This window comes from Fistularia commersonii, chromosome 24 (assembly GCF_037954325.1).
Source record: "Fistularia commersonii isolate RoL2024-O1a breed Wild chromosome 24, RoL_Fcom_v1.0, whole genome shotgun sequence".
In the NCBI taxonomy this organism is placed as follows: Eukaryota; Metazoa; Chordata; class Actinopteri; order Syngnathiformes; family Fistulariidae; genus Fistularia; species Fistularia commersonii.
The window spans coordinates 2,523,670-2,549,771 of NC_141307.1; the positions used below are offsets into that span (position 1 = coordinate 2,523,670).

Here is a 26,102-nt window from a genome sequence, read left to right on the forward strand (position 1 = left end):
TTAATAAAGTTGTTCTCATCTCATCTCATCTCATCATTTCATGTAACGTCAGAAGAGTGTTTATTGCGAGACTGCAGCTCTCTGCTGACATCTGCTGGCTCTCTTGCAGTGACAGAAACACACTTACAGCTGTCAGGCTGATCGTTTCACACTTTGCACAAAACACACTCTGTCCACCATCTTCCAGGAAACAGTTAAACGTGCACAAACACACTCTTCACCATGTCCAATATACCAGTTGTCATTCACTCCAAACACAACGTGAACACCAACACGTTTCCAAAAGCGACCAAAGGAGCCTTCAAGGAGTACAACCTTTTATTTTTGTCACGACAATATACAATACCGTTCTGGAAAAGCTGTGCGTCATGCTCCCTGGCACAAGATGAAACACTACTGGCAAAAGAAAAGGATAAAAAATAGAGGAGAAAAACTTGCTTTTGAGCATGAATTAATGTCATATGCATATGCGTGTAAATATGCAGAAGACTGTGCAAAGGCTGCAACAAAGAGAAGGTAGTTGGATCAGACATTTTTGATGCCAGTACACAAAAATACAATAAGCTACAAAATTAAATATATTACTCTTCATCCTTTTCAGTGGTAAGCATAGTCTTTTTTTTTTTTGTACAATATTATTGCGAAATATTAAAGTGCTCACATAACAGACAGGTACAGGGTTGAATAAACAGCAAATGAGAATAATAATGAGTTTGAGTACAAGGGCCCTAATACAGCTTTTTTAATCTTGTGTTCACAACACAAGATCCCGACAGAGTGCATTTTCTCACATGAACAAGGAAATAATGTGTGCAGGAGGCCAATCTTTCGCAAACAAGTAAAATCTTTCGTGCAGGAAGAAGACAAGTGTCTGGCCTGGATTGTCTTGTGTGAGAAAAGAAATCAACATTTTGAGAATAACAGGAAAAAAGATGAATGCGTGTTTATGTGTGCAAGGTGGATACCAGTAGGAAAAAAAAGAGAATTGTACTTGTGGGGAACAGAACAACACACATGTGAATGTGAATGTTCATGTGAATGTTATTGCAGACTAATGAAGATCTAAACAGAAAGAAATGCCGCAAAAGAAAAAGCATCACAATCCTGATTTCTGTCTTTTTTGTACACGTGTAACTGCCTCTCGGATTATAAATATCATCAGCCATTTAACTATATATTTTACTTTAAAATTAGCATCTCCTTCTCCACTGTAATACTCATCTTGAACTATCTCTTAGAGAAATGGCATTTTTTTACGGTCTTCGATTTCATTATGCTAAATGCTACACACTATCAGTAAAGTGAGTACACATGTGTCATACATTCTGTGTGTGTGTGTGTGTGTGTGTGTGTGTGTGTGTGTGTGTGTGTGTGTGTGTGTTCAGGGCAGCGCGGTTGCAGCTTCTATGGGCTCCACCTGTGGCTCGGTGGGTGGGGTGGACAGCTCCTCCACCTGGTCCGAGTCTGGTTCAGTCACAACCACAGCCACCTGCAAATTCACACACACACACACACACACACACACACACACACACACACACACACACACACACATAATAACTATGTTTAGAATTTTATTTTCACTTTACTGAAGTAAATATTATTGTGAATGTGCACATGATAGTTATTTTTTTAATCCAATTTGACACTGTTGTGGTTGGTTGTGAACAGTCATTCAAACCTTGCATTGAAACTACACTGACTTAATAGCAATGTTAAGAATTGAATAATCCCTAGCCTGTTGTGAGCGTCGAGTGGAGAGATTTTGGTCACTTCTTTCCTAAAATTCTCAATTGTGAGAATGTTTATTTGAACCTTTCGAAAAAACAAACAAAAAAAACAAACAAACAGCTGAATAACCTATATTATCCACAATTCGGCTGAAACATTTTGTATCAACACCAAAGCTTGAAAACAAGCTAACATTCAAAGCTAACCACAGCTAGTTTATGCTACATGCTAAATATTAGAAGGTAAGTGAGGCAATGCTCCTTCTTTTCGGTCTGATAATGTTGATTTGGGGTGTTTAAAAAATATTACAATGATTATTATTATCATTATTGCTATCATTATTATTACTATTATTATTATTATTATTATTATCATTATTATTACCATGGATATGAGCATAGGTACAATTCATTCCATTCTTTTCATCATCATTACTAAATGAATGTCAGCTAATGCTGCCTAGCTATCCCTGCTATACATTTATTTATTTTTAGTACTCTGAATGCTCCCTTCTACTTGAAACGTGTGTGAAGCCATAGAAACAATATGTAACAACAAAAATGAAAAACTAATTTCTTCATTTTTTTTTATCTTGAGCAAAAAGCCCCTAAACAAGCTGTTAGCAGAACCTAGCCACAAACTGATGTTCAGCAGCTAGCTGTCATGACAGTTAGATTACCCATGTTTTATAATATTTTGAACTTGATTTTTTTTTTTAACGGAACGATTAATAGTATTACCGAATTGTATTGCCCTTTATCTATCATTGGTTAATACTCAAATCACTTTAAAAAGCAACTGCTAGCAAACTTATTGAAATTCTCTGAAAGTGGACGGCAGATTGCGAGCTGACATTAGCAGCTAGCCCCCATAAGCACTTTTGAGACAATAAGTAAAATAACGTTGTCCGTGGGCTGTGTTTTAAGAACACAGAATCATATTTAATATCAAATCCCTTTTGGGTTTTAATGACTTTAAGAAATTAAAATTGCTCAGGTGGTCTTACTCATTATCAGGCTTCTTTTGATAGATGTAACTGAATGGAATGCAAGGATGTCAGTGTAAAAAATGTTTTTTTTTAAATAATATGCAGGTGTAAAACGTATATTTAACCTTTTATATTTTCCGTCTTTCATGTAGGGGGCCAGAAAACCTGTCTGGTCACGTTTATGTTACCTGAGACACACTTGGTGCAGCTGCTGCTGGAGAAACATGGACGGCCTGCACAGCCGGAGCCGGCGGAGGACGAGTCTGTGGGTAGACGGGCCGTTGGCTGGGAGCCTGCAGGGCACACACACACACACACACACACACACAAACACACACACACACACACACACACACACACACACACACAGAGTTGAAATTTCACTTTGTAGTAGTTGTTTACCAAACCTGTACTGAAAATAGATTTGCTATATCAGCCAAGTTCCACATGTTCTTAAATTGAATACAGTGGCTGAAAACATGCTGTACGAAACTGAACATTCAAGGTGAGTCATTGAGTCGTCCTTCCCGTTCCGTCTCAGGTGTCAGTGGGCGGCCGTGCTCACCTGGGTCGGTCTGGCGGCGAGGACGCTGAGGCCGAACAGTATGGCGGTGGTGCAGATGAGCAGCTCGAGCACCAGGAAGATCACCAGCGTAGCCAAGATCCCATCGATCAACAGCTGAACACAGAAACCCGACGGCAAACACGGTCAGAAAACGGGCCTGCGTTTGAATTTCTCATCACCTTGATAAAAAATAAATTGATAAAATCCATTGTAATAGTTGAATATTTTCTATGCGCTGTGTCAGGGGTCTCAAACGGCCAGCCAAGGGGCCCCCATCCTCCAAAATAATCACATAATTAGCGTAATTTATCAGTTACAATCAGTAACTATCAGTTACAATTGAAGAAACAAGAGAAATTGTGAGAGTAAAAATGTCATGATAATAAATAAATCAAATAAAATAATAAAGATAAAATAAATAAATCAAAATGGCGGCTATAAGCACAGCAACGCCTTGCCGGAGTTGAATTTTTGATTGTTATCGGATTTTCCTCTCTCAAGAGTTACTCTCATTTATTGCTTGAATACAACAGCGGATTTTCTCAGTGACAAACGGCCTCCGGGGAAAACGGGGTTTGAGACCCCTGCTCTACATGCACGCCACAATGTGACAGCGTTGGTGAGAAAGAGGGGAAGCTATCCGCCAGTCACTTACTTTACACCTTTGCTCGATCGTCCAGGTGCATTTCCTGAAACAATGTTGCTGCAGTGGACAGTAAAAACAGAGTATCATGGACGTGCTTCTTCAGCAAACAAAGCGCAAGCTTTGAATACGTTCAGGTGATTTATAGGAAGGGAAAAGTGCAATCATAAGTTAGTGATGACGCCGTTAACTTCTGTTAATATCTGTTCTTTATGTAATGCAAACTGGGCTCGGCTCCCTCTGCAGTTCTATGGATGGGGAGGAGAAAACAAGGATTCACTCAAGTATCATGAATCCATGCTAATATTAAAGAGTTATTTCGCCTTTTTTTAGATAAAAGATACAGTGTATCGTTAACTTGTCATTCAATTTACAATATCCGACAGTACAAACTCTGGAAAAAGAGGAAAACAAAAGTTTTTTGGTGATTTTTAGTGATTTTATTTCATGTGTTCTAGATTTTCGTGCAATGAGAAAATAAAACAATGGGATGAATATCATTTTTTATGTGAAACATCTATACTTTCTGAAATGGAATATTTCTAATATGTGAGCAATTTGCACGATGTTACTGAATTTTATGCATGTTGGTAAGAATAAAAGATAAAAAGATAAAAATATCAACTTGAATCAAAATCTGCCAACAAGGTGAAAACGAAACAAAGAAGTGATACACTGATGGTGGAATCCCCCTTTATATTTTAAAATGAATCAATCATTTATTAACCATTTTAATATCGCCACCTTCTTAAAATAATTGCTTTTTCTGAAAGCACAAAAGGCCACATGATCAATAAACATGATGACAATTATCTTTAGAGGGTGGATATTACAGGTAGAGTTTCCAAGTTGAAGTTTCTATGTGAGGGAAACTTAGTGAAATCAGGCTGAAAGACCTTAATTTATATTCTTAAACGGTGCGTTGTGATATCGGCCCCATCTATAGATCTACATCAGCAAACAGCAGGAAGAGAGGAACACTCAGACAAACTAACAGGATTTGTTTTCCAGAATATTTCTGTCCTGCAAACATTGTTTCAGTCTTGCACCAGAAGCAATTTCACACACACACGCACACACACACACACACTAGGACGGTAATGTGAAACTTTAAAAGTCAGCCTGAGCTTGACTGATGCTAACTTTCCAAAGCTGATGCCAAGATTTGGGAGGAAAAACTCAGGAAGAGGAATAACCGCCTGAAACCCTGAGATACTGCAAACACGTTTCATTTAGGCACTTTGGGATTAGAAGGACTAAAATAATAGTTAGATCTAAGTTAGTATTTTATTTTAATATTTAGTTTGATCATTATTATCATGTTTATGTCACTCAAAAAGACGGATCGATCGCTTTTGTAGTTTTTGCTGCTGAAAATTCAGTTTCCTGCCTTTCTATTCACATTTCCTCAGACGTTCAAACAAACTGTGCTTTTGAGTTACTATCACACGGACGACAAGCTTTTCCACGACGTCCTATCGCTGGTTTATTTTTCAGCGCATCTCAAGCTTCGCAGTAATCTATTACTACTCTGCTCCTCTGCAGTTTTTGCCCTGCAGCCTGGACTCTGGGAGAGAACCAAGAGAAAGCGGGCTTAAAGCCAATATGCTGGTAAAATCAGGTAATCAATGAGTTCAATATGATAGTTGCAACATGTGAAAATGATATTAGCAGCTGATATTTCTGCTTTCTGTCACCACAAACCATTCAGCATTCAGGAAGGGGGGGGTCGTACCACGGCGTGCAGCTCCAGTTTGTGGCAGTGTTCGCAGTGGTAGGAGTTCTGCCGGTACGGGAGGTGTTTGGACATCAAGCCCAGCGCCGCCGTGGTGAAGGCGGCGCTGATCAGGTGCAGCACCAGGACGCACTTTACCTGAGGACGACGACAACAGCACGCCGCCCGGGGTGAGTGTCACCGCCACAACACGGGGGGACATAAAGTCTTATAATGCCGCGCGCCACATGTTGCCATGACAACAAGCATCATTGCATAGGTGCTATTGTACCCCTATGGAAAAGGTAAAATCAATTATTTGTACGTGTTTTAGTTAATTAACACAGTAAATTCAGATCTATAAATAAATTGTGATTTTGACAACCATTGGTTGTTTGAAAGCCTCCTAAACATGGAGCATGATGAGATTGAAATAGAAAACCAAATTAAAAATGAATTCATCGCAACTTCTGTACATATCACAAAAAATTGTTATTTTGCAAAGTTCTCTAATTGCACCTGTTTTTAAATGTGTAGATAAAAGCTGGTAGACGGTCAAAAATTAAATTTCAAAGTTTACAAACACGCTCACTTCGATTCACATGAGACTGTGTGCAGTTTCAATAGCAACAACTTCGTTTTTTTGTTTTTCTTTCTTGGAAATACAGTGTTTTTGTGGGGGGAAAAAACATTCCGCAGCACTGATTTGCCATTTTTGCTAGCCTAAATAGTGATGACTACTTCAACGAACTAATCCGGAAGCAGTAATTGAGCATGACCCAGCAAATATACGTCTGCTGCACAACCACAAGGACAAACTCACCCAGAAAAGAGTAGGTCTCCTCCCGCTGTGGATCAGCGCCGACCCCGACAAGGTCACCTGAAAAGTCAAAATATCTTCATCACGTGGGATGTCATGCATCTCACAGACGCCTCATATGGAATCAAAAGCGCCACAAAAGACCTGAATGACCACGACCAGGAAGTAGATTAGATCTCGGGTGAAGTGGACCTCCTGGATCTGGAGCATGGAGACGCTGAGGCAGAGAATCAGGGCGCCGATCACGATCTGGATGGCCTGGGGGAGGAGAAAACTCAGGGTCGACCGAAAATATTTTAAAAAATAAATACACGTCAACTGAGTTTGTCCTCACCTCAATAAAGATTAGTTTTATTCCCTTTCATTTAGACACTGAAAAATATTTAAATGAGTAAAGTCCCACAGTATAATGGTGACAATCTGAAATTGATTTATTATTATTATTTATTAATTTATTATTTCTTTATTTAATTTTTGCAAAGTAATTGTTCATTTATTCAATTTTTTTAATTTTTTTTATCCTGTACATGGGAGCTCTCATTGCGAAATTTCACCGTACCTGCACAATAACAATTAAAAATCTTAATTCTTGATCTGAAATATACTTTTCACATATTTAAAAAAATAGATTGGCATATCACCTTTATTTGCCACTTCGAACCCCGAGAAGAACATTTTTTGCAACTTCTTGCGGTTTCATTTAAAGCCTCAAGTATAGCATTCCGATCACATCGATCGATAGATTAATCCGAGGTCGGATCAATAGCCGCGGAGGTCATTTCTCACCCCGAGTGTCTTGGGCTCCATCTTGAGGTGGGACTGCAGCTCGATGGGGGAGAGGGTCCCGGGCCGGGCCGGCGGCTCGCTGTCTTTCACGTCAGCCATCTTGCTGCTGAAAAAGCAAGAGTAATATGTACATATTGATCAATATCAAAATTGGATTTTTAGATCTATTTTTAAATGAAATACATGCGCGATAAATTAATTCATTTCATTTTTTTTTTCATTGATGCAAAACATTGCATTGCATTTCTGAGTGTTTTTTTTTAACCTGATTAATTTTTATAGGTCATAAGAATTTATATAACATTCTTAGAACTTGTTTGGCTGATTTATTTTTTTCAAATGAACATAAAAAGATGTTACTCATTTTTAAAATAATGTTTCACTTTTATAGAGGTGCTTACATGCTGATTTTTGGCATCGTTTGGATTTTTCAGTTTTGTTTTCCACATTCTCAGGCAGTTTCTGCTTAAATCTAACATGTTTTTAAACGCTTTAGATGATCGTGATTGTTTGTTTTTGAGCTGACTTTCAGAAAATGATAGTGATTTTTGACCAAACAACAACGAAAGGCTCCGAAATGTGACTGGCGGCTTAAAGAAAACAAAAAACTGCTTGATTTGAAGGGGAATGAAAGTGATCTTTACCAGACAGTCTTAAATAGATTTAAAAAACAGAAACTAAATGACATGATGTGATCACAAGGCCTCTGAGTGTGAGTGCAGCTTTCAGGCCAGAAGACGGCGTCAGTTTGCAGGGTTCTTCATGGCCGAGGCCCGCGGTCACCTCTTTATTCACACCTTTCTGGGACTTTAAGAAGAAAAGACCCAAACAAAATCCCCGACAGCAACAAACCACCCGTGACAGAAAATGGAGCGGAGGTCACTCGGGCACAATTTGCACTTGGATGGAAGTTACAAGCTGAGAGTCAGCACTCCGGTCGGCTCCTTCGTCATCCAGCTGAATCTTCTTCAATATTAATGTCCTGCATCCGGGAATAATTCAGACAGCAGAAACCCTTCTGGGTTTTTTGGTTTGGTTTCTTTTCTCCAAACTGACTGCAAAGACATATTTCAATGAGCGCTTTAAAAGAAAGAGAAACCGCCTGAAAAAAAGTGAGCCTCCTTAGAGCCCGGAAAATGGATGCATTACGCCAATGTGTGTGTGTGTGTGTGTGTGTGTGTGTGTGTGCACTGCAGTGGGATCTGGCTGGCTGCATCTTCGCACTGGGCACCCTGCAGAAAAAGTGCTTGAAACGACTTCAGACCTTTACGTTTCTCTCTAGGCCTTTTCAATGACATTCAAGGACTCCAGCATCCTGCATCCCAAACACACACACACACACACACACACACACACATGCAGGGATCCTACCTGTGCGGGTTCTGTCCCTGCCGTGCACGGCCGGTGGTCTCGTCCCCGGGTGTCTGCGGGTGGTCGGCGGCTCCTGCGGCCGGATCGGATCGGGGCGTTCCCGGTGCGTGTCCGGCTTCAGGCACTGCGGCTGCGGCTGCAGATGCGGTGGATTTCGGCTTCTGATGCACCGACTGCGGAACTCGGAGGCTGCGGTGATGCAACGACCCGTCTCCGCTATTTTCCTTTTGTGTTCCTGTTTTTTTTTTAATGCAATTTATTGCATGCGGGCTGTGGAGCAGCAGGCCAGGAGCTTCGTTTTTTTTTTTTTTTTGTTTCCGGACGTGCCGAATGGCAAAGCCGCCGGGTGACGTCACGGCCCGCCCCTGCAGGACCGGTCCGGACCGGGATCGGGATCAGGAGGTCCGGGTCCGGACACCACCTTTCCCCTCTGTCGATGACTGTTAAATATATTACTGTTATCGGGTTGACAGTGTTTTGTTTTGTTTTTTTAAAGGAAAAATAACAACAGTGAATCAGCAAATAATCAAAATGAAATTAACAATAAATAACCAAACATTTCATTTTCCCATCCTCTTTGCATTTAAAAAAAAAACTTCTGCACTACTTGACGGTTGATTGTTGTGACAGTCACTGTCACATCCGTCCATCTGTAACCATGGCAACGCTCTGCCGGCCACCTTGGGCATAGAGAGTTATCAACTGACCGGCGTTTGGAGGAGGGACGAGGGGTCACGGGGTCAATCCAAGTAGGGAGACACTGAATGAAACAAATGACATTTTTTGGGAATTTGACATGAAGTCGTCCACCGGGGCTCCACCCGGATGGGTCACCTGTCAATCACGCGGCTGAGCGTGGGAGCATCCACTCATTCACACCCACAGACAATTTAAGAGTGGGTAGTGACGGAGAACCCGGAGAGAAGTCACACAAACTCCCGGGGCTGCAAAGCATCCAAATGAATCCTTCTTGGAGTGAAACTATTTCATCAGGATCCTGCAGGGCTTCGGTGCACTTCCAGCCGCGGCCACTAGATGGCGCCCCCGAGCAGCGGTCGTGTTTGGAGTCCCGCGTCTTGCGGGCTCTGCGGGTGTGGCGACAGCTGTGACCCCTGACCTTCACCGGCTGGAATTTAGGTCCAGATATGAAAACATCATGTGTCGCGGAAACTTGCAAAGGGGTTCTCAAACCACCCGAGGGTTTTTTTTTTTCAATGTCAAGATAAATCTATAAGCAAGAGTGTTGGATTGGGCAGAAAAATACAAAGAGCGGTGAGCGAACTATGCGTTCTTATCCATTTATTTTAAAAATGACAGCACATTGATTGATCCTTAGTGCATTTGAATGCTTAATCATCCGTATTTCTTCCATTAATATCTTTAAAAAAAAAAAAAAAAAAGACATTTACCTGAGAACATTATGCTGTAAAAGTTTTTGAAAAACAATTTTATTTCATTTCACTTCCAAGACATGAGAGCGGAGCAGGTTGTCTGAGAAGATATTCAGCGGAATTTTTTTTTCCCCTCAAAATATTTTAAAACATCTGAAATGTCACTGGCCTTGGGACGATACAAAGGACTGTGGATTGTGCTTGAAGGCAAGACGAAGGCAAACAGCGAGAGTCGGGAAACAAACATCACCCGGGGCTCCGATTCAAAGAACATAATTTCTGTACATTTGGTCCTGGCGTTGGTGAAAGTTCAAGCGGTGTGTGTGAAGTCACTTCTTCCCCTCGCACCGTCTGTACGCGGGTTTTTCTTCTCTTTTTTTTTTTTTTCCCTGCTCCGGACCGTGATGCTGACTCATAAAAAGTCACACCTCGATAGGAAGTACCTTTAGCTGAGACACCTCAAAGATATTTCCGCATATCTGGACAAAAAACACCTGATTTTGCCTCACCGATCGCATTTCGGGAAATGGTTAAAATAATAAATAAAGAAGAGGAACATTGTTTTTGTCAATGGTCTTGTGATTTGTTTGCTTTTCTTCTCCCTGGCAAATTCATCTGAAAATTGGCAAAAAAAAAACAAAACTAAAAAAACAGGTAGATCAGTGACGCTGCGTCACATTTAAGTCCATTTCAAGCATTTAAAAATAAAATTAACTTTCTCTTTTTTGCAAAAGTCAACTGTGGCGGGGGGAGGGTCGTGCACAACATTCAAACAGTGCATTTCCGCCACCGAAAGGGTCCCTCGGGCTGACGGCCGGCGTGAAAACCCTGTCAGTACCTTCACGTGTAGCAGCTTCTTCACAAAAATCACATCAGGCAGAGAATGTGTGTGTGTGTGTGTGTGTGTGTAAGTGAGAATGAACGGGCCGCGACCTGGTTGCCATAGAAACCATGTGACATACAACTGGAGGAAGCACGGGGTCAGAATCTTGGCCTGCTGGTGGTGTTGACATGCAATGAGTGTGTGTGTGTGTGTGTGTGTGTGTGTGTGTGTGCAGGGGGAACGCCCAGTGGGCTAATCACCAGTAGGAAAGCGGGCAAGAAATCTATGAATAATTCATCTAATCCGCTGTGCGTGACGTGGAACGGACAAATGTATCGGAAAGTGAATTGCTCTCATTTTTAGAGAAACAGTGGTTCGGTTTCGAGACGCGTCTGCAGTCTCGGGGGGGAAAATGAAAAAGTGAAACGGTCCGGTGTGTGACGCACACGTCCAGGAACATCACATCCGCCGGCAGACACTCGTGTGTCACCGGCCTCCGGTGGCCTCAGTTAGAAGATCATCCACTTTCCCCGAGCGGAGAACCTTCCCATCTGATTCACAGCTTTTCGACGAGCCAGAAGAAGTTTTGAAAGTTATCGTCGATCCTCACGGGACGTGAGCTTAGACGCCTTCTTTGACTCCTCGCGGCTCGAATGAGCTCGAGATAGAGTTAGCTTAGCACGATGAATGGCTGTTTATGGCAACGGAGGCCTAATTCTGTTAAATTCCTCAAAAAAAAAACAATTTTTGTGCGGGGCCTGACAGAGGCGGGATACTGATTCATTGTGCTAAGCTAACAAGCAGGAGCTGCGGTTCTCGCTCTGCAGCCCCGACGGTGAGAGTCCTTTAACTGTCAGCTTGCTTTGGACTTTGGAAAAAGAGTTTGACTGAGGCGGTCTCTGGCTTTGCATGAACATCAACTATTCTAACGAACAATGAACCCCGTTCCCACCTGGAGATCCGGCAGGCTGGGCGTCAGGGAGACGACAGGAAGTACCACAGGAACTTTTTGCGTTTACGCCCTTGAATCCGAGTCGGACGCCGTGCAAACAGAAGCTCGCCTCCTCATCCGGAACGGTTGCGGAGGCGTGTCAGATGGGCGTGTTGGGCAGATGGCCGTTGGAGCCGACGAGCCCCCCGTTACAAACCAAAACGCCGGCTTGTCCGTTGCGCTTGCCGAGGAACTGGCTCCCCCTGAGGGCCTCCTGCTCCGGCGACGGCGTCCTGTCGGAGCCCCGGCTCGGCGCCGCCGCCTGCGGGGCGGTCCGGCTGCGGCAACGCTGCCTTAGCGCGTAGAGGACGACGGCGGCCAGCAGGCTAAGGCAGAGCGCCAGCAGCGCCGAAACCGCCACCAGCTCCTTCAGGTAGCCGGGGTTCGGCGCCAGCGGCTGCGCCTCGCCGTCCCGCCGGCCCCTCGACCCCCACCACTGCATCCACGGGCTCCAACTGGAGTTCCCCGAGCCGTCGCCGGGCGGCGTCGGGCCCGCCTCCGTCCCCCGAGGCCTCGCCGATGTGCGCGGTCCGGGTCTCCTCGCCCAAGTGGCGTCCGCGCGCAGCGTCGGGGCGGCGCTCCAGCCGGTGGGGGGAGGGGCGGCGGCGGCGGGGCCGCTCCTCTGTTTGACGTGGTAGACGGCCATGGTCTGCTGGTAGCCGTTCTCCACGGACAGGCAGAGGTAGTGGCCCAGGGTGGCCGGCGTGGCCACGAAGCTGAGGCTGCCGTCCTCCAGGTGCAGGTAGAGGTCCGAGGACAGCCGGCTGTTCGGACGCTCCCACAGCTGCCGGGACAGCAGCGAGGACGCCGGACACTGCAGCCGCACCACCTCGTTCAGAGACACCGACACCGGCTCGCCTGCGGGACAGGAGGCTGATATACAGATCACGGCTGGAGGACCTCCGTGCACGGAACCGTGACGTGCATGCAGGGGAAGGGGAGGAAGCCGGCGGCGGTGGCGGCGGCGGCGGCGGCGGCGGCGGCGGCGACTGTACCTGCGGCCGCCGGGGAGGAGGAGAAGAGCCTCTTCTGACCGACGCCGGTAAAAGGATTTATAGATCGATAGATCGATTTGAGGTGTACTTTAAATAAAATACTTTATTACTTCTATTATTTTTTTTGGTACATTTAATTATCTTCATTTTTTTTATTATTTTGTATCATTTATTTGCGGTTATTATTTATTTCTTTATTATTATTTGTGTTTAATTTATTAAAATTTAATTTAAAAAAAAAAAAAAAACTCCACAACCTAGAGTCAAATTCCTGCTTTATGTTTAATTTATTTATTTTGTCTTCCAAAAGTGCCGAGGTGTTTTATTTTTCACTGCGCTTTTTCTTCATTCCAACTCGTGTTCGTGATGAACACAAATGAAAGCACTCATCAAGTTTGTTCATGAAGCTGCAGCAGAGGAAAGCGGTGTGTGCGTGTGTGTGTGTGTCCACCTGAGTAAGGAAGTGGACAATGCCACAGGAACACACACACACACACACACACACACACACACCTCTTGAGCGCCAGAATCTCAGGTCTCTCCCCCGGCCGAATCTGCCGACAAACCCACAGGTGCGTCTCAAACTACTGCTTCCTCGTTCGACAGAAAAGGGGAAGTGCAATGGTGTTGCAAGGACTTCAAATTAAATTAAACTTTTGGCCTCTAGAGAGGGAATCCGCCTTTCCGCGCCAGTGCGACAGCTGCGGGCGGCTAAACGCTCCCGCGGCGCCTCCTCGCCACCTCCACTGAGCCGCTGCCGTTCTCAGCCAATAATCCCTTCCAATCCCAGCGGGTGCGAGCGCCGAGCGCGCTCAGCTGGGAATGTGGCACGTCGGCCTTACGCTTTACGAGCGCCACCGCGCCGTCGTCGCGCTAATCCGAAGACGAGGTAGCCTCGGCGGGGTTCGAGCGGAGCGTTTCTAGGCGGGGTCGCTTTCCGGCGACGTCCCGGCGTCTCTCACCTGCGGGCAGGTTGTCGGGTCCGAAGCGCGCTCGGGGGGCGGGGAAGGACACGCCGTTACAGGCCTGGTCGGCGTTCCCTCTGTCCACATCCTGAGCCCTGCAGGAGACGGCGGGTGAACATTCACAGATCTGCTCCCAGACGGATGTTATGCAAACCCTTGTTTTTTTTCTGCACCGAGGTGACGGGAACCCGCACATGCAGATGCATTAAATAGGAATTTCCAAAGGCGTTTAAGCGCGTCAGGTGCTCTGGATGCAGATGTTTGAGCAAACAAGCAAACGCTATCCCAAGGCAATATCATCATTGACATATCTTGGGAAAATGTAAAATATTAAGCTTCGACAACTTGATCAGGTACTCTGATATCCACAAAATTTGACCTAACGCCGCCCCTCCTCCTCTTAAGACCTACATCAAGCCTCGCTACCAACTCACGAGTCGAGTGCTAAGGTCGGTGTCTAGAGGGGACTGCAATGTTCCTAAAAGAAAGTCTGCCTTTTCCTGTAGAGCCATAGAAGAATGGAATGGGCTTCCAGACAACCTAAAGAACACGACTGATTTTTACACCTTCACGCGGACCGTAAAAATTGGATTCTGGAGCTCCAAACATGCTCACGCTAACAATGCTAGATGGGTATTTTGCCCCCAGATGACCAAAGTAATAATATCACAACGATGGCACTTTCAACTTGCAAAATACATATTTTATTCCTGTTTATGTATTGTATAGTTATTCTATTGCCTATCTGTATATTTTATATATATTGTCTATTTTGTACAGTTTTATATTTGTATTGTCCAGGACTACAGATGGGAATTAGCTACGAGCTACAATCTGGTACAAACATCTCTGCCTCTGTGCTTAATGTAACTGTACACTGTCCTAATAAACTTCTAAACAAAAAAAAAACCAAACAACTTGTTTACCAGCGCTTCCGTTTGTTGGAAAAGCCTCGCGTTTGGCTGTCAGGGTCCTCAAAACCCCCCGTCGGGCTCATTCAAATGGGAGAGCTGTGAAACAAGGGGGTGCTTACAGGCTGGTGGTGGCGCCGGCCGTCTCCACGCAGGCCCGGCGAGCCGGATCCCACCCACAGAACGGGTCCCGGGACAGGACGCACTGAGCGCAGGTCCAGTAGAAGGAGCAGTTTGCCGTTGGGAGCCTCGCCACGCCTTCCGACGTGCCCACGTATATCATACCCTGCAGAGGCCGGGGGGAGATAAACCCAAACAAATCATCGTGGATGAAAGTCTTATCTCTGCGCCGACAGCTTGCTGATGTCTGGCCAGATTCTTTCTTTTTTTTTTTTTTTTTTTTTTCTGGAACATCTGGTTTCCTCGAGGCTCCGCTTTCAAGCCGCGAGCGTTTCTCCGCAAATCGAGCGGATCGGGTAATCAGAAACGTGCAGCCGGGTTGAGGATCCGGTCTGAACCGGACCGCGTACCGTGGCCACCGACAGCTTCAGGCTCTTGATGGTCTGGGGCTTCTGGAAGACCTCCACCTCCTCCACGACGTGAGCTCCCTCCTGCAGCAGCACCACTTTGTGCAGGAAACCGGACTCTGGAACCGACGAGCCGTCGGATTAGAGTTCGGCGTCGATGAATTTGATACGCGGTTTTTAAATCTCACGCACCTGTGAGCAGGAACAGGACGGTGTGATCGCGGCCGGCGGCGCCGCGGACCCTCTGCGCCGCCAGGCGGCTGTAGCGGCGCTCCGCCGACACCAGGGTGAGGCGCTGGGCCGCCGGACGCACGCTCTCGTCCGCCAGGAAGTTTTCCTTGACGAAGCGCAGGGCGTTGTCGGAGGCGTTGTGCAGGCCGCACTGACGCGCAGAGAGGGAAGGCGAAGATAACGCAGGTCTTAGATCGCAGCGGCGAAAAACACACTTTGTATTTCCGAGCGGAGTTGAGAATCACGGGTGTGGTTTATCTTTAGCCTCCGTCCTCGTCGATCCTCGGATCGGAAGAGATACGGGCTGACTTTTTAATAACGTCTTCTCACTTTCTCCGCGTGAAGATGTCGGGTAAACCGTAATGATATCAGTTGCTGGAGATTACAAACGTCGAAATTAACTTTTTAGTCGGATAGAAAGTGGGATTACACGAGGCGGAAACGGGCCACCTAATCCGTCCTCTGGAAATATTTTTCATCGTCTTTTCCTCCGTCCGAACCGACCGGAGGTTTGGATTTACAACCCGACCGACCGCTTTTAATGACCGTTCCGTTTTCCGAATATTTTCTTTTTTTCCACCGGCGGCGAGCAGGGAGAGGAATCCAGATTGAGGTGGACGTCGGGAGAGGCCTCGGCGAATGAACGTGTCATTAGCCAAACAAACAATGGCTATGTTTGTTCATGCCCGGATAAGCTGATATGTAAAAAATGAGCTTGTTAGTGTTTAATGAGGTAAATCTCAGACTCCTTTTATTCCTTCGGGCGGTTAAACGAGCTCTTTCCCGTCCTAATGCTCGCAACAAGTGAGGCTTTTACCTCGCCCGGGTTGGCGACCTTCTCCTTGACCCGCGTGTTCCACTGCAGCGTGTCCCGGTTCAGGACCTTGTAGTTTCCGGCGAAGACCGATTTGATGTCGGACAGGCGGAAGGAGCAGACGGCGGACAGTCCGGAGTTGACCGACCTGGATGACGGGAACAAACGCTAATGAGCTACATGGGAATCCGTCTCGTAGACGTCCTTTTTCAGCTCCGCGCTTCGCAGCGTAACGACGTTGTTATCATCCGGTCGCATCTTTGCCGTTCGAGCACCGTTTTACGGTTCGCGGCTGTAACGAAAACCGGATTCGACGTGTCTTCCGATTGTTTTCGCGCCGGATCGAACTCCTCGACTGACCACTGCGAGCTGAAGATGCCGTAGAACAGCGTGTCGTCGGCGGGAGCGCCCTCTGGTGGCGAGAGGCTGTCCACGTCCTGGATCACGTTGTAGGGCAGCTGGTTGTCGGCCTGGCACAGCAGCTGGGCTTTGGCGAAGGTGGTCCAGCGCCGTTGCAGAGTCCGCTGGCCGCCGATGTCGCTCTGAGAGAAAAGGGGGGATGGAAACTCAGCGCTGAGGTGCTACACGGTGCTCGCAGTACTGAATACGACTCTGGGGAAAGGCGCTGGAAAGGCACCAAAACCCTCGCGTGAAACGCGGTGCGACGACTAACTTTGCGCTACGTTCTTGCACGATTCAAACTCCGCGGCTGAAATTCAAGGTCACGACTTCATTCACTCGGTTTGTGTGAATGAAAACGGGAAGTTTTAGCGGAATTAAAACTTCCTTCCCAGTAATGAGTCTCTTCAAATCAAAACCACCAGAAGGAATTGAGTCATTTTCAACTTCTGCTTTGGGTGAAAAGAGAGATTTCGCCGCCGCTCTGTCACGGCCTACAGATGCAATCGGCGCGTTTGCTTTTAAGTTTTAGAAACTTCCTTAAGCAGAGGAAGTTTGGTCGAGCTGACAGAACAGACGTGGACATTTTGATGAGCGGCCTCATTCGGAGATGACTTAATGAACCCGAATCTTTGGAAAAAAGAGTTTGACTTTTTACATGAGCATCAAATCGAAAGCCATTTATGTCTAAATTCGATCTTTTTCAAACGTCTTCACTCTGACACCCACATCGAATGTCCATGGATGCTTTGGAGTTATTGATCCTTCTCTTATCTTTTTCCAATCCTTGTCTTCTTCAGTTAAATTTTCTCTTCTATTCGTACTAATATTCATATTTATTGTTGCGCTGCTGCGACAAATGAATTTCCTCGACGGGGATCAATAAAGTGATATCTTAGCTTATCTTAAAGTTTCAACCGTCAGGCAGAGCGGTAGCTCACTGATAAACAGGAAACATTCGGAGACGCGACGGATGTAGGTCGTTCGAAATGGTCTGATATATTTGAGCGAGTCAGAGCAGCCAGTGGAGGGAACATAATGCAGAACCCAATCCGCACGTCTCGCTCTTCCTTCTCTGGGTTTGCGGCGGACAAAAAAAAAAAAAAAAGGGGGTGGGGGTTGTTTTTTACCGTGCAGATCTGGGAAACTCGGGACACGATGAATTTGTCGATGAAGTCGTACTCTCGGCCCACTTCGCTGAAGAAGAAGTAGACTTTGCCCTCGTCCGGGACGAAGCTGGAGGTGATGAAGGTCGGCTCTGCGGAGACACGGAGCACGTCGCGGGTCCGACTACGGTTTCCACTTCGCGCTTTGCCAAACGCAGAGACGGAAATTTAGGGAATTCGGCGACGTCTCACCCTCCAGCCATCCCAAGGTGTCGTCCAGCTTCATGTCGACGCGGCTGCCCTCGCTGAGGTGCCGGGAGATCACGGGCCGGTTCCCCCGGTAGTCGGCCACCGTCGCCGTGTACAGCTCCCCGTCTGAGGAGGGACGGAAACGCTTTCCCTCAGACACACACACAACTCAAATTTGAGTTTGAGCTTCAACTTGGCTTCAACGAAGGATTCACAAAGTCAAGAAGCACGTCAGACTTTCAGCGCGTTCAGAAATGTTTGGTTCCCCAGAACTTGTAGGTTTCACTTTGAATAAAATCGTACCGTCGGGATCAAATAGTAACACAACGAGTGGATTTGAGAAGTAAAAGCCCTTCGGGGTTATGAATTAGCCGAGGGTTCCAGCTTGTTCACTGACTCGAACTTACGTTTACAAAATGTGTATTGTCGGAGAATTACTTTAAGACGGTTTAAAGAGCTTAAGCTAAGTTTTAGGGCGCCACAAAAAGCACGGCAGGTCCAGAAACGGAGCGTCTCACTTTCAGTTCCTGCAGGTGAACAGAAGGTCCGGACGCCGAGCGAGGAGTTCTCACATCGAAACTATTAATCTCTCAAGTGCCGGCAGATTTCGTCCGCGCAAAGCCGACAGTTTTGCGGGGAATATTTTGCAAACAGCAATTAGCGCGGCGCGCCTCCGGGCTACCAGCTGAAGAGGCTCATTTGCTGTTAATGGCGCGGAGATTAAGGAGAAAAAAGAAGACAAAAAAAAAAAAAAAAGCTTCGTTCCGTCCTATTCTCGCCGCCTGGCCGAAAAGGTCACTAGGAGGGCGAGGCTTTCAGGAAAACCCTCCGTGAGACAAAGGTCTGTTGATTAATGTCACTTTGACTTTTAAAAGAAGGCCACAGGATTCTCTAAAGAGGTTAGAAAAACAAAAAAGAAAGCAGCTGCTCTGCTCACTCGCTTTTCACTGCCGTCCACAATTATTTCAAGGGTCCCTTTAGTAGATCTTAAGAGACATATATAACAGGAAAAAATGAACATTTTCCTGAGAGTTGAGAGTTTTCTGCGGACGACAAAACTTCCAACTCCAACAACGACAAAATCTAGTTTTTTTTTTCCTTAACACAAAAAGCAATAATTCCTTTTTTTTTTTGCATTTTTATAAAGTTACACAATTTGGCTCTTTTTGCATTTGAAATCATAAATCAAAAAACACAAAAAACATTTGCAAATGACTTGATACACATAACACAATGAATGAGTAAAATAGTACGAGCCTCTGTCCTGTAGGAAACGCTGTTTCCTGGTGTGTGTGTGTGTGTGTGTGTGTGACCGTCCCCTCCATATTCAAAACTTTAGAAGTGCAATGACAGCTTCTGTTTCATCATCAGAGATTAGCGAGAGGTGACAGGGAGGAGCGGGTGTCACGCGTCGCCGAGGAAACTTGACCGCTTTGACAGCGGCAGTTAACGAAGATGAAAATAAGCTGGTCTTATCAGCGGGTCGGGACGCAGGAAGCGCCGAATTGAATTTGGCCGGCTTCCTGTTCCGCAGGTTTGCCCACCCGTGGCCGGTTTGTGTTGATTGGAAGATGGTTTCTGTCTTTGCGAGGCGGCCGGTTTCACTTTTTCATTTTCACGCCGAGCTTGACCTCACCTACGACAAGAGCGGTGTTGCGCTGGTAGGGGTCGTACGGGCAGCGACCCCGTCCCTCATCCCGCTTCACGCCCATGGTAAATGACTCCGAGTCCTGCACAGAGACGAGGCGGGTCAGGCCGGGTCCGGAGATCGAGGCGCAAGAACAAACCCCTTCCGTGTCGGCCGGGACGGACGTACGATGTAGGCGCAGCGCGGGCTGAAAGCGAACGTCCCACACGCGTAGAGGTGGGTGTCGTTCAGGAACTGCAGCACGCGGATGAAATTTGGACAGTCGGCCTGGCGGGTGACAGAAAAACACTCACTGAGGATTTAAATCTTGATTACGAGAGGCCACTTGGTCACACAAGCAGGATAGCATTCACTCCTAAATGAGGTCATAAGGTGACCGAGTTATTTGCATTTATTAGCACTAGCGCCGCCATGCATTGGTACTGATGTTTCATCAGAGAAACCTATGATAATTTTGGGGAACTCTTGAAATGCAACAAACAAGAAAAAAAAAAAAAAAAAAACACCAGATGGAATTCCGACAAATCAGGAAAAAGGGTGTTGGAGACGGCACAAAATAATATCTTTATAAAGTAATATACGATACAACTGTCATGAAAAATGCCCTCGTGCAAGGAATTAATTTAGCTCGATTTGCTTGCAGAATCCATCAAAACTGGACTACTTGCCATTTTCTTGCCTTTCATGGAACACTGTTCCAGGTCCTTCTCCGAGGCGCTCCAGTCCAGCTGCAAGGAAGAGGACGGGGTCAGAAGGAGCCGCGGCTTTCAGATTTGAACACCTGCGCCGAGCAAACGCGGTAAGCTACAACAACAGCGAGGACGGTGGAAAGCGCTCGGATGTGGAAGGAAACCCGGGCGCCGGGAAAACACCGGGAGCCGAGGCATGTTTGTGTAGTGATCGAATTGAGGAATTGAAAGTATGCCGAGCACCACGTGACACATCTCCAACGAAAAAGAGGCTTTGAAACAATCGGACGCTTGATGAGAATAACAACACTTTTTTTTTTTTTTAATGCATTTCTTTGTGACTTGAAATTAAAATCTGATCATATTTTCTGGACGACAAGCTCAACCTATTTACGTCATCAAACCACAACCCATTTCAACCAATAACATCAGGACATTAAAAAAAAATAAAAAAAAAATAAACAAAAAAATGTGATATTTAATCATCATGTTGACATCCGGGCAGAGATATCTGTCTTTGATTTTGTTTTTGACAGTTCTTTTTGAACTTTGTTTTCGCTAGCATGCATGACAACATACAAATACATTGATCTGCTAATTGTAAAAAATGCTTCAAATAATGGCAATCAGAAAAGAGGATATTCTTGCATCCAAAGCTTTTCGGTTGCAAAATGAAAAAAGCTGAGATCACCCTCTGAAAACTTGTTGAATCATGTTTTTTTTTCTTTAAATTCCTTAAATTCTGAGTGTGAGAACATTGACCCGGGAGGTTCCCCACCTTGCCCTTCAGCCTGAAAGCATCTTTGTCGCTCACGTCCAGTGCTAACACGGCGTCCCGGGCCCCGACGTACAGCATGTCCCCGGCGTCGCTGAGCAGCAGCGTGGTGGTGTTGCTGACGTCGCGGCCGACGAAGCGGCTGAGACGTCTCCCGGGGCTGCCTGCGGACGGAAAACCGCCAAAGTCAATGGGCGGCCGTCGGGAAAGCGATTTTCCAAAACATTCAGCGGAAATAATATCATCAAAATAAATCATGGATGAAATGTTGAAAAAGTGATTGGAAGAGCTGAAATTTATCAAAATACATTAAAAAAAAATATATCATAGATGACAAGGAAAGAAGTTTTAAAACACGACTAATGGTAAATGAATAGAGGTGAGAAACAGCCAGGGTTTGAAGAGGCAATGAAAACTGTGTTTTCGTACTGTTAGTATAAACACACCCCGAGCCGACTTAGCTTTGACCCTGTGCGGCATCTTTACTCACCCAAAGGGAAAGAGACTCTGGGTGTCAGTCTGGTCAAACACGGGCTCAGGAGAGCCAGCAGAGCCGCGGCGAGGGCCAGGATGTGACGGCGATTCTCCATTACGGCGGCGGGGAGGGTGACCTCGCTTACATCGAAGGTCAGGGAGCAGCAGCAGCAGCGCCGATGTCGAGCCGGAGCGTCGAGGAGCCGTTATTAAAGAGGGGCGGGGAGCCGAGCGGCGGCCACATCGTCTGCTTTCTCCCGCAGGACATCGCTGTTTCTGAGATGCATGTGAATCGAGTTTTAGTTCCTTTAATTCCCTGTTACCGCGGTTTAGACTAGTAAAACCGAGACAAACTCACAACAGGAATAGGAGACGAGAGACTCTTTCAGAAGCCTTGACAAGTGAATGGGGAATCAACATTCTATTTATTCTCATTTAAAAGCTAATCATTTTTTTAGAAGCAATATTTTGTTAACTTCTAATTCACTTCCTGCAGAAATGATATAATTTAGTTGCTGATTCTGGGATTGTTTTCTTGTCTTGTCCCAAATGATAACAAAGTGACTTCTTTGCAACACAATTCTGGTATTATTTTGTAAACATTAGCTTTTATTTGTTTATATTAGTTGGTGTGAGAGAAGAGGAGGAGGTTCTGTGGAGGAGGCTGAATTGCTGGGAGAGAGCAGCCGAAAGGAAAAGAAGATTTGTTGATTTTATTTGTTTTTGCAGTTTTTAAACAATTACCCCTGGTCCTTTCCAGCCATTTCAAAGCAGGAGTTTGATTTTATTTACCAGTAATTTCTTGCTGAGGTTTGCTCGTGGTCGGTCTCACCAAGAGATGTTTCTTTTTTTCTTGAGGAAGCAAAAATAAGTGCCGGATCAGCAGAAAGAATGGGGAACTGTGTCTCCCGGGGTGGCGGGTGGTCTGAGCCCGGGGGCCCCGCCGCCAACCCGGGGGACCGCGGGTGCCGGTGCTCCGCCCCTGCCGGTGGACCTCCACTGCTGGCGCAAATAAAATGATCCGGTAACCGGTTCTGTTTCGGCTTCCAGCCGAATTCGAGCCGTTTAACGGTCAAAAAAAAAAAAAACACGTGTCGCGCTCAACAGGCTGCGGAGCTCCCCGCCCGCCCGCGGGGGTCCGTCGCCGAGGCAGCCCGCTGACAAAGCGTCCCCCCCGGCCGCAGCCCAGCTCCGTTCCCCGGTAGTAAGCTAGCTAACCGAGCCGCTTCCGGTCGGAGCCGCCGAACCTTCCGAGTCCGGAACCACACGTATCCATGACAATAAAACCACGCCAGACATTTAAAGCGACCTTCCCAACGTGTGTGTGTGTGTTTGTCGGTTCTCCTTACCGATCTCCCTGCCCGTCCTCCGGTCCGCCGCCTCGGTGGAACCCGACCGGCAGAAACTCGGTGAGCGGAGCGCGCTGGCCGCCTTTACTATGTCAACAAAGCCCGTGGGGGGCCTCCCAACACCGAGCCCCCCTGGCCCCCAGGCGCCCCCTACCGGTCATTCGTGAGTACTGCAGGTAAAGGCAGGTGCGGTTCACAGAGTTTTACGTCCCCAGGGGCGGCCTGTAGCCCCCCCGCCCCTTTTAATAATCCATCCATCTATCCATCCATCCATCCATCCATCCATCCATCCATCCATCCATCTATCCATCCATTCATGCAAACTTTCCATCCATCCATCCATCCATCCATCCATCCATCCATCCATCCATCCATCCATCCATCCATCCATTCATGCATTCATCCATCCATGCATCCATCCATCCATCCATCCATCCATGCATCCATCCATCCATGCATCAATCCATGCATCCATCCATCCATCTATCCATCCATCCATCCATCCATGCATCAATCCATGCATCCATTCATCCATCCATCCATCTTCTGCAGCTTATCCTGCACTCAGGGTTGCTGGAATCAATCCCAGTCCAGGCACACCTTGAACTGGTCACCAGTCAATCGCCACATCAAACAACCATTAGCTCATACACTCGTTCAGGACAATTTTCCCCCTATTTTTTCCCAATTAACCTCCTGTGTGTTTTTGGACTGGGGGAAGAAAATGGAGAAAACCCACGCAGGCGTGGGGAGAACGTACAAACTAACCACATAAAAAGGTACGACTTGTTGGAGTTGAATCACTGCGCCACCCTGATGCCCTTCATTTACGCATTGTTCATAAAAGATAACAGTGATAAATAGCACTAAAAATAAAAATAGTAATAGAAATAAGTATTTCTAGTTGTTATTGCATTTTTGCTCTTATTGGGAGATGAATTCCTTCCATCTCTTCCAAAACAGATGCAGTTTAGGGAACTGTTTTTGTTTTATTTTTTATTTTGAGATTTTTTTTTACACAACTGGACCGTCATATGTAAACTTACTTTCCATTTGGGCTTCTCCCTTCAGGGTCACCACAACGAATCAACCTCCTCCATCCTCCTACTTCAGCATCCAGCTAACCTACATATTCTGTACGTAACTAAACCTTCTGAGTCTGAAACATAAATGAGCACAATTGAAAAGCTATATTAGCATTATTCTGTAAGGATAACATGTAAACAAATGGACATGAGCCATTGCACATTTTCTTGCTTTTATACCACTGATTTCAGTTTATTTAAGATAAGATAAGATAAGATAAGATAAGATAAGATAAGATAAGATAAGATAAGATAAGATAAGATAAGATAAGATGATAATAATACTTCTACATAGGGAAAATTGATTTGTCACAGCAGGGAAATAAATACAGAAAGAGATGAAAGAAGGGTAAAATGAGGCTATCGTCTTCCAGCGCCATCTTGGAAAAAATAAAGATTTTAGACTAAAAGCTGACAGATTTGTCCGAACATCTTACTGCTTTTACAATTCAGCCTTACGTGGCCCGCACCACAACTCCTTCAACTCCACAAAGAGCCTCAAAAAAGTGCCAAGTCGCAACCTGTCGCCACCAAGACGGTGACTTGGTCCCGCCTCCGCAGTTTCCTGCTTGTTCATTGCATTAGGCGCCAAAACTGCAACGCATCTTTCAGCGATGACACCGCGGAGGATGATGAATCGAGCAAATCTGTTACACACCTTGTCCAAAACTCCCTCACGCTCTGCTCTGGTCTGGATGAATAATAAACACACTGAATAGACTCGTTGGAAACAAATCCACAAAGACCTCCAAGTGCCTCCTTATAAATGAACTTCTGCATTGTATTTTTTTCTCAACGCGGCAAAGCATTGCTACTCTTCCGACGTGGATGCGGTTTTAAAGAAGATTGAAGTCACGGTTTGTTTCGGTACCTGCCGAGCGTCTAGATGTTTCCCATCGTTTCCCTCCTGACAAGGAATCCGATGATGTTTGGCTCCAGAGTCTGTGATCTCATCTGTTCCACATTAAAATGTTTGCAGGATTGGTCAATGTTGAAATTGCCCAACAATTGAGCACACACAGGGTTTTGCTGGTTTAGACTAGTCCAGACAAGCTAGTTTTTTGCTGAAAGCCACCTCTTTGTACTCCACCACGCGTCATCTCCAGAGTCCCATCCTTGAGGAATGAAAAAAGGAGGATTGCCAAGCATATCAGATTAGAAATCAGCAATAATTCCAGTTCAAACTGTGGCGTGTAAAATTAGACTGCAGAATTAGTCGGAGGCAGCACCACGATGAGCGCGGCAGGGAAAGGAGAGGGTAAGATGGCTAATGAGGAGAAAAGAAGATTGGAGGGGATTAGCAGTGACCTGAAAACGGCCATGTGTTAACAGGCCGGACGCCTCCCAGCGTCAAACGTGAAGGTGCCGCCACTGTGAGAAGAACACGGCAGCATCCGTAACACCGGCCCTTCAGGAGGCCTGAAAAATGAGCATTGCCTCTTTTGCAGCCACTACCACATGGGAGGTGGCGAGGAAGTGGCGAGAGAACTTGACATCATCGCCACGTCTTTTTCGGACGCTTGGTTGCGAGGTACTTCCCTCGGTACATCGCAAGGAAGTCAAAGTCATATTTATTTTCAATTTCTCGGGATGTACTGGACATACAGGAATCGAGAAGGCGTTTCTCACAATCCCACGGTGACATGACATTAACTAAATAATAATATAGCTTAAATTAAACACTAAAGTGTATTGTTAAATTAAACTATGTGCATGCAGATACAAACTGATGATGAGGTGAAAAGACATTTAACGGCATGAAGACCGAAGTGCATAAATACTTCTTCTTCTTCTTTCGGCTTTTCCCGTCAGGTGTCGCCACAGTGAGTCAACCTTCTCCATCTAACCCTATTCTCTGTATCTTCCTCTCTCACACCAACTACCTTCATATCCTCTCTCACTATAAATACGTGCAATTTAAATATAGAGTAGCAGCAGTTTTTTGTTTTTTTTTCAAAAGGTTAGTAATACCCTAATGGTATGTGGTGCAATAGCAGCATGATAGTGACTGTGCAAAGTAGCATTAGCGCATGTATAAAAAAAAGTTAACATTAACATCAAG

General features: G+C 45.8%; 2 protein-coding genes across 6 annotated transcripts; both read right to left on the bottom strand.

Annotated features, from left to right (window-relative positions):
• Positions 1–300: 300 nt before the first annotated feature.
• On the bottom strand, positions 301–8,753 carry LOC147219679 (uncharacterized). Of its 2 annotated transcripts, XM_086171353.1 has the most exons (9): positions 8,619–8,753; positions 7,248–7,353; positions 6,606–6,719; positions 6,465–6,521; positions 5,663–5,800; positions 3,940–3,987; positions 3,285–3,398; positions 2,908–3,012; positions 301–1,489 (listed from the first exon to the last, which is right to left on the bottom strand). In XM_086171353.1, the coding sequence occupies exons 2-9, from the start codon at positions 7,344–7,346 to the stop codon at positions 1,382–1,384; spliced, it is 783 nt and encodes a 260-aa protein (XP_086027479.1). In that variant the 5' UTR covers positions 7,347–7,353; positions 8,619–8,753; the 3' UTR covers positions 301–1,381. The 2 variants fall into 2 exon arrangements, with proteins under 2 accessions (XP_086027479.1, XP_086027480.1); XM_086171354.1 differs by lacking the exon at positions 3,940–3,987.
• Positions 8,754–9,900: 1,147 nt separating this feature from the next.
• sema4ab (sema domain, immunoglobulin domain (Ig), transmembrane domain (TM) and short cytoplasmic domain, (semaphorin) 4Ab) lies at positions 9,901–25,255 on the bottom strand. 4 transcript variants are annotated; one of them, XM_086171357.1, is made up of 15 exons: positions 24,912–25,255; positions 21,623–21,882; positions 21,136–21,296; positions 20,337–20,396; positions 19,837–19,935; positions 19,657–19,750; positions 18,024–18,146; positions 17,796–17,923; positions 16,627–16,808; positions 16,270–16,414; positions 15,414–15,603; positions 15,225–15,340; positions 14,817–14,980; positions 13,781–13,878; positions 9,901–12,696 (listed from the first exon to the last, which is right to left on the bottom strand). In XM_086171357.1, the coding sequence occupies exons 2-15, from the start codon at positions 21,720–21,722 to the stop codon at positions 11,924–11,926; spliced, it is 2,433 nt and encodes an 810-aa protein (XP_086027483.1). In that variant the 5' UTR covers positions 21,723–21,882; positions 24,912–25,255; the 3' UTR covers positions 9,901–11,923. The 4 variants fall into 4 exon arrangements, with proteins under 4 accessions (XP_086027483.1, XP_086027484.1, XP_086027481.1 ...); XM_086171358.1 differs by lacking the exon at positions 24,912–25,255 and adding an exon at positions 22,956–23,087 and having other exon boundaries at positions 9,901–12,681; XM_086171355.1 differs by lacking the exon at positions 24,912–25,255 and adding an exon at positions 22,956–23,087.
• Positions 25,256–26,102: the final 847 nt, after the last annotated feature.

Coding starts and splice junctions, on each gene's coding strand:
- LOC147219679 (XM_086171353.1), bottom strand. CDS start 7,346: ATGGCTGACGTGAAAGACAGCGAGCCGCCGGCCCGGCCCGGGACCCTC. Junction 6,720..7,247: donor TGGAGCCCAAGACACTCGGG/GTGAGAAATGAC, acceptor CTCCTCCCCCAG/GCCATCCAGATCGTGATCGG. Junction 6,522..6,605: donor TCCTGGTCGTGGTCATTCAG/GTCTTTTGTGGC, acceptor TTGACTTTTCAG/GTGACCTTGTCGGGGTCGGC.
- sema4ab (XM_086171357.1), bottom strand. CDS start 21,722: ATGGAGAATCGCCGTCACATCCTGGCCCTCGCCGCGGCTCTGCTGGCT. Junction 21,297..21,622: donor CAGAGTCTCTTTCCCTTTGG/GTGAGTAAAGAT, acceptor TTCCGTCCGCAG/GCAGCCCCGGGAGACGTCTC. Junction 20,397..21,135: donor CTTTCAGGCTGAAGGGCAAG/GTGGGGAACCTC, acceptor TCTTCCTTGCAG/CTGGACTGGAGCGCCTCGGA.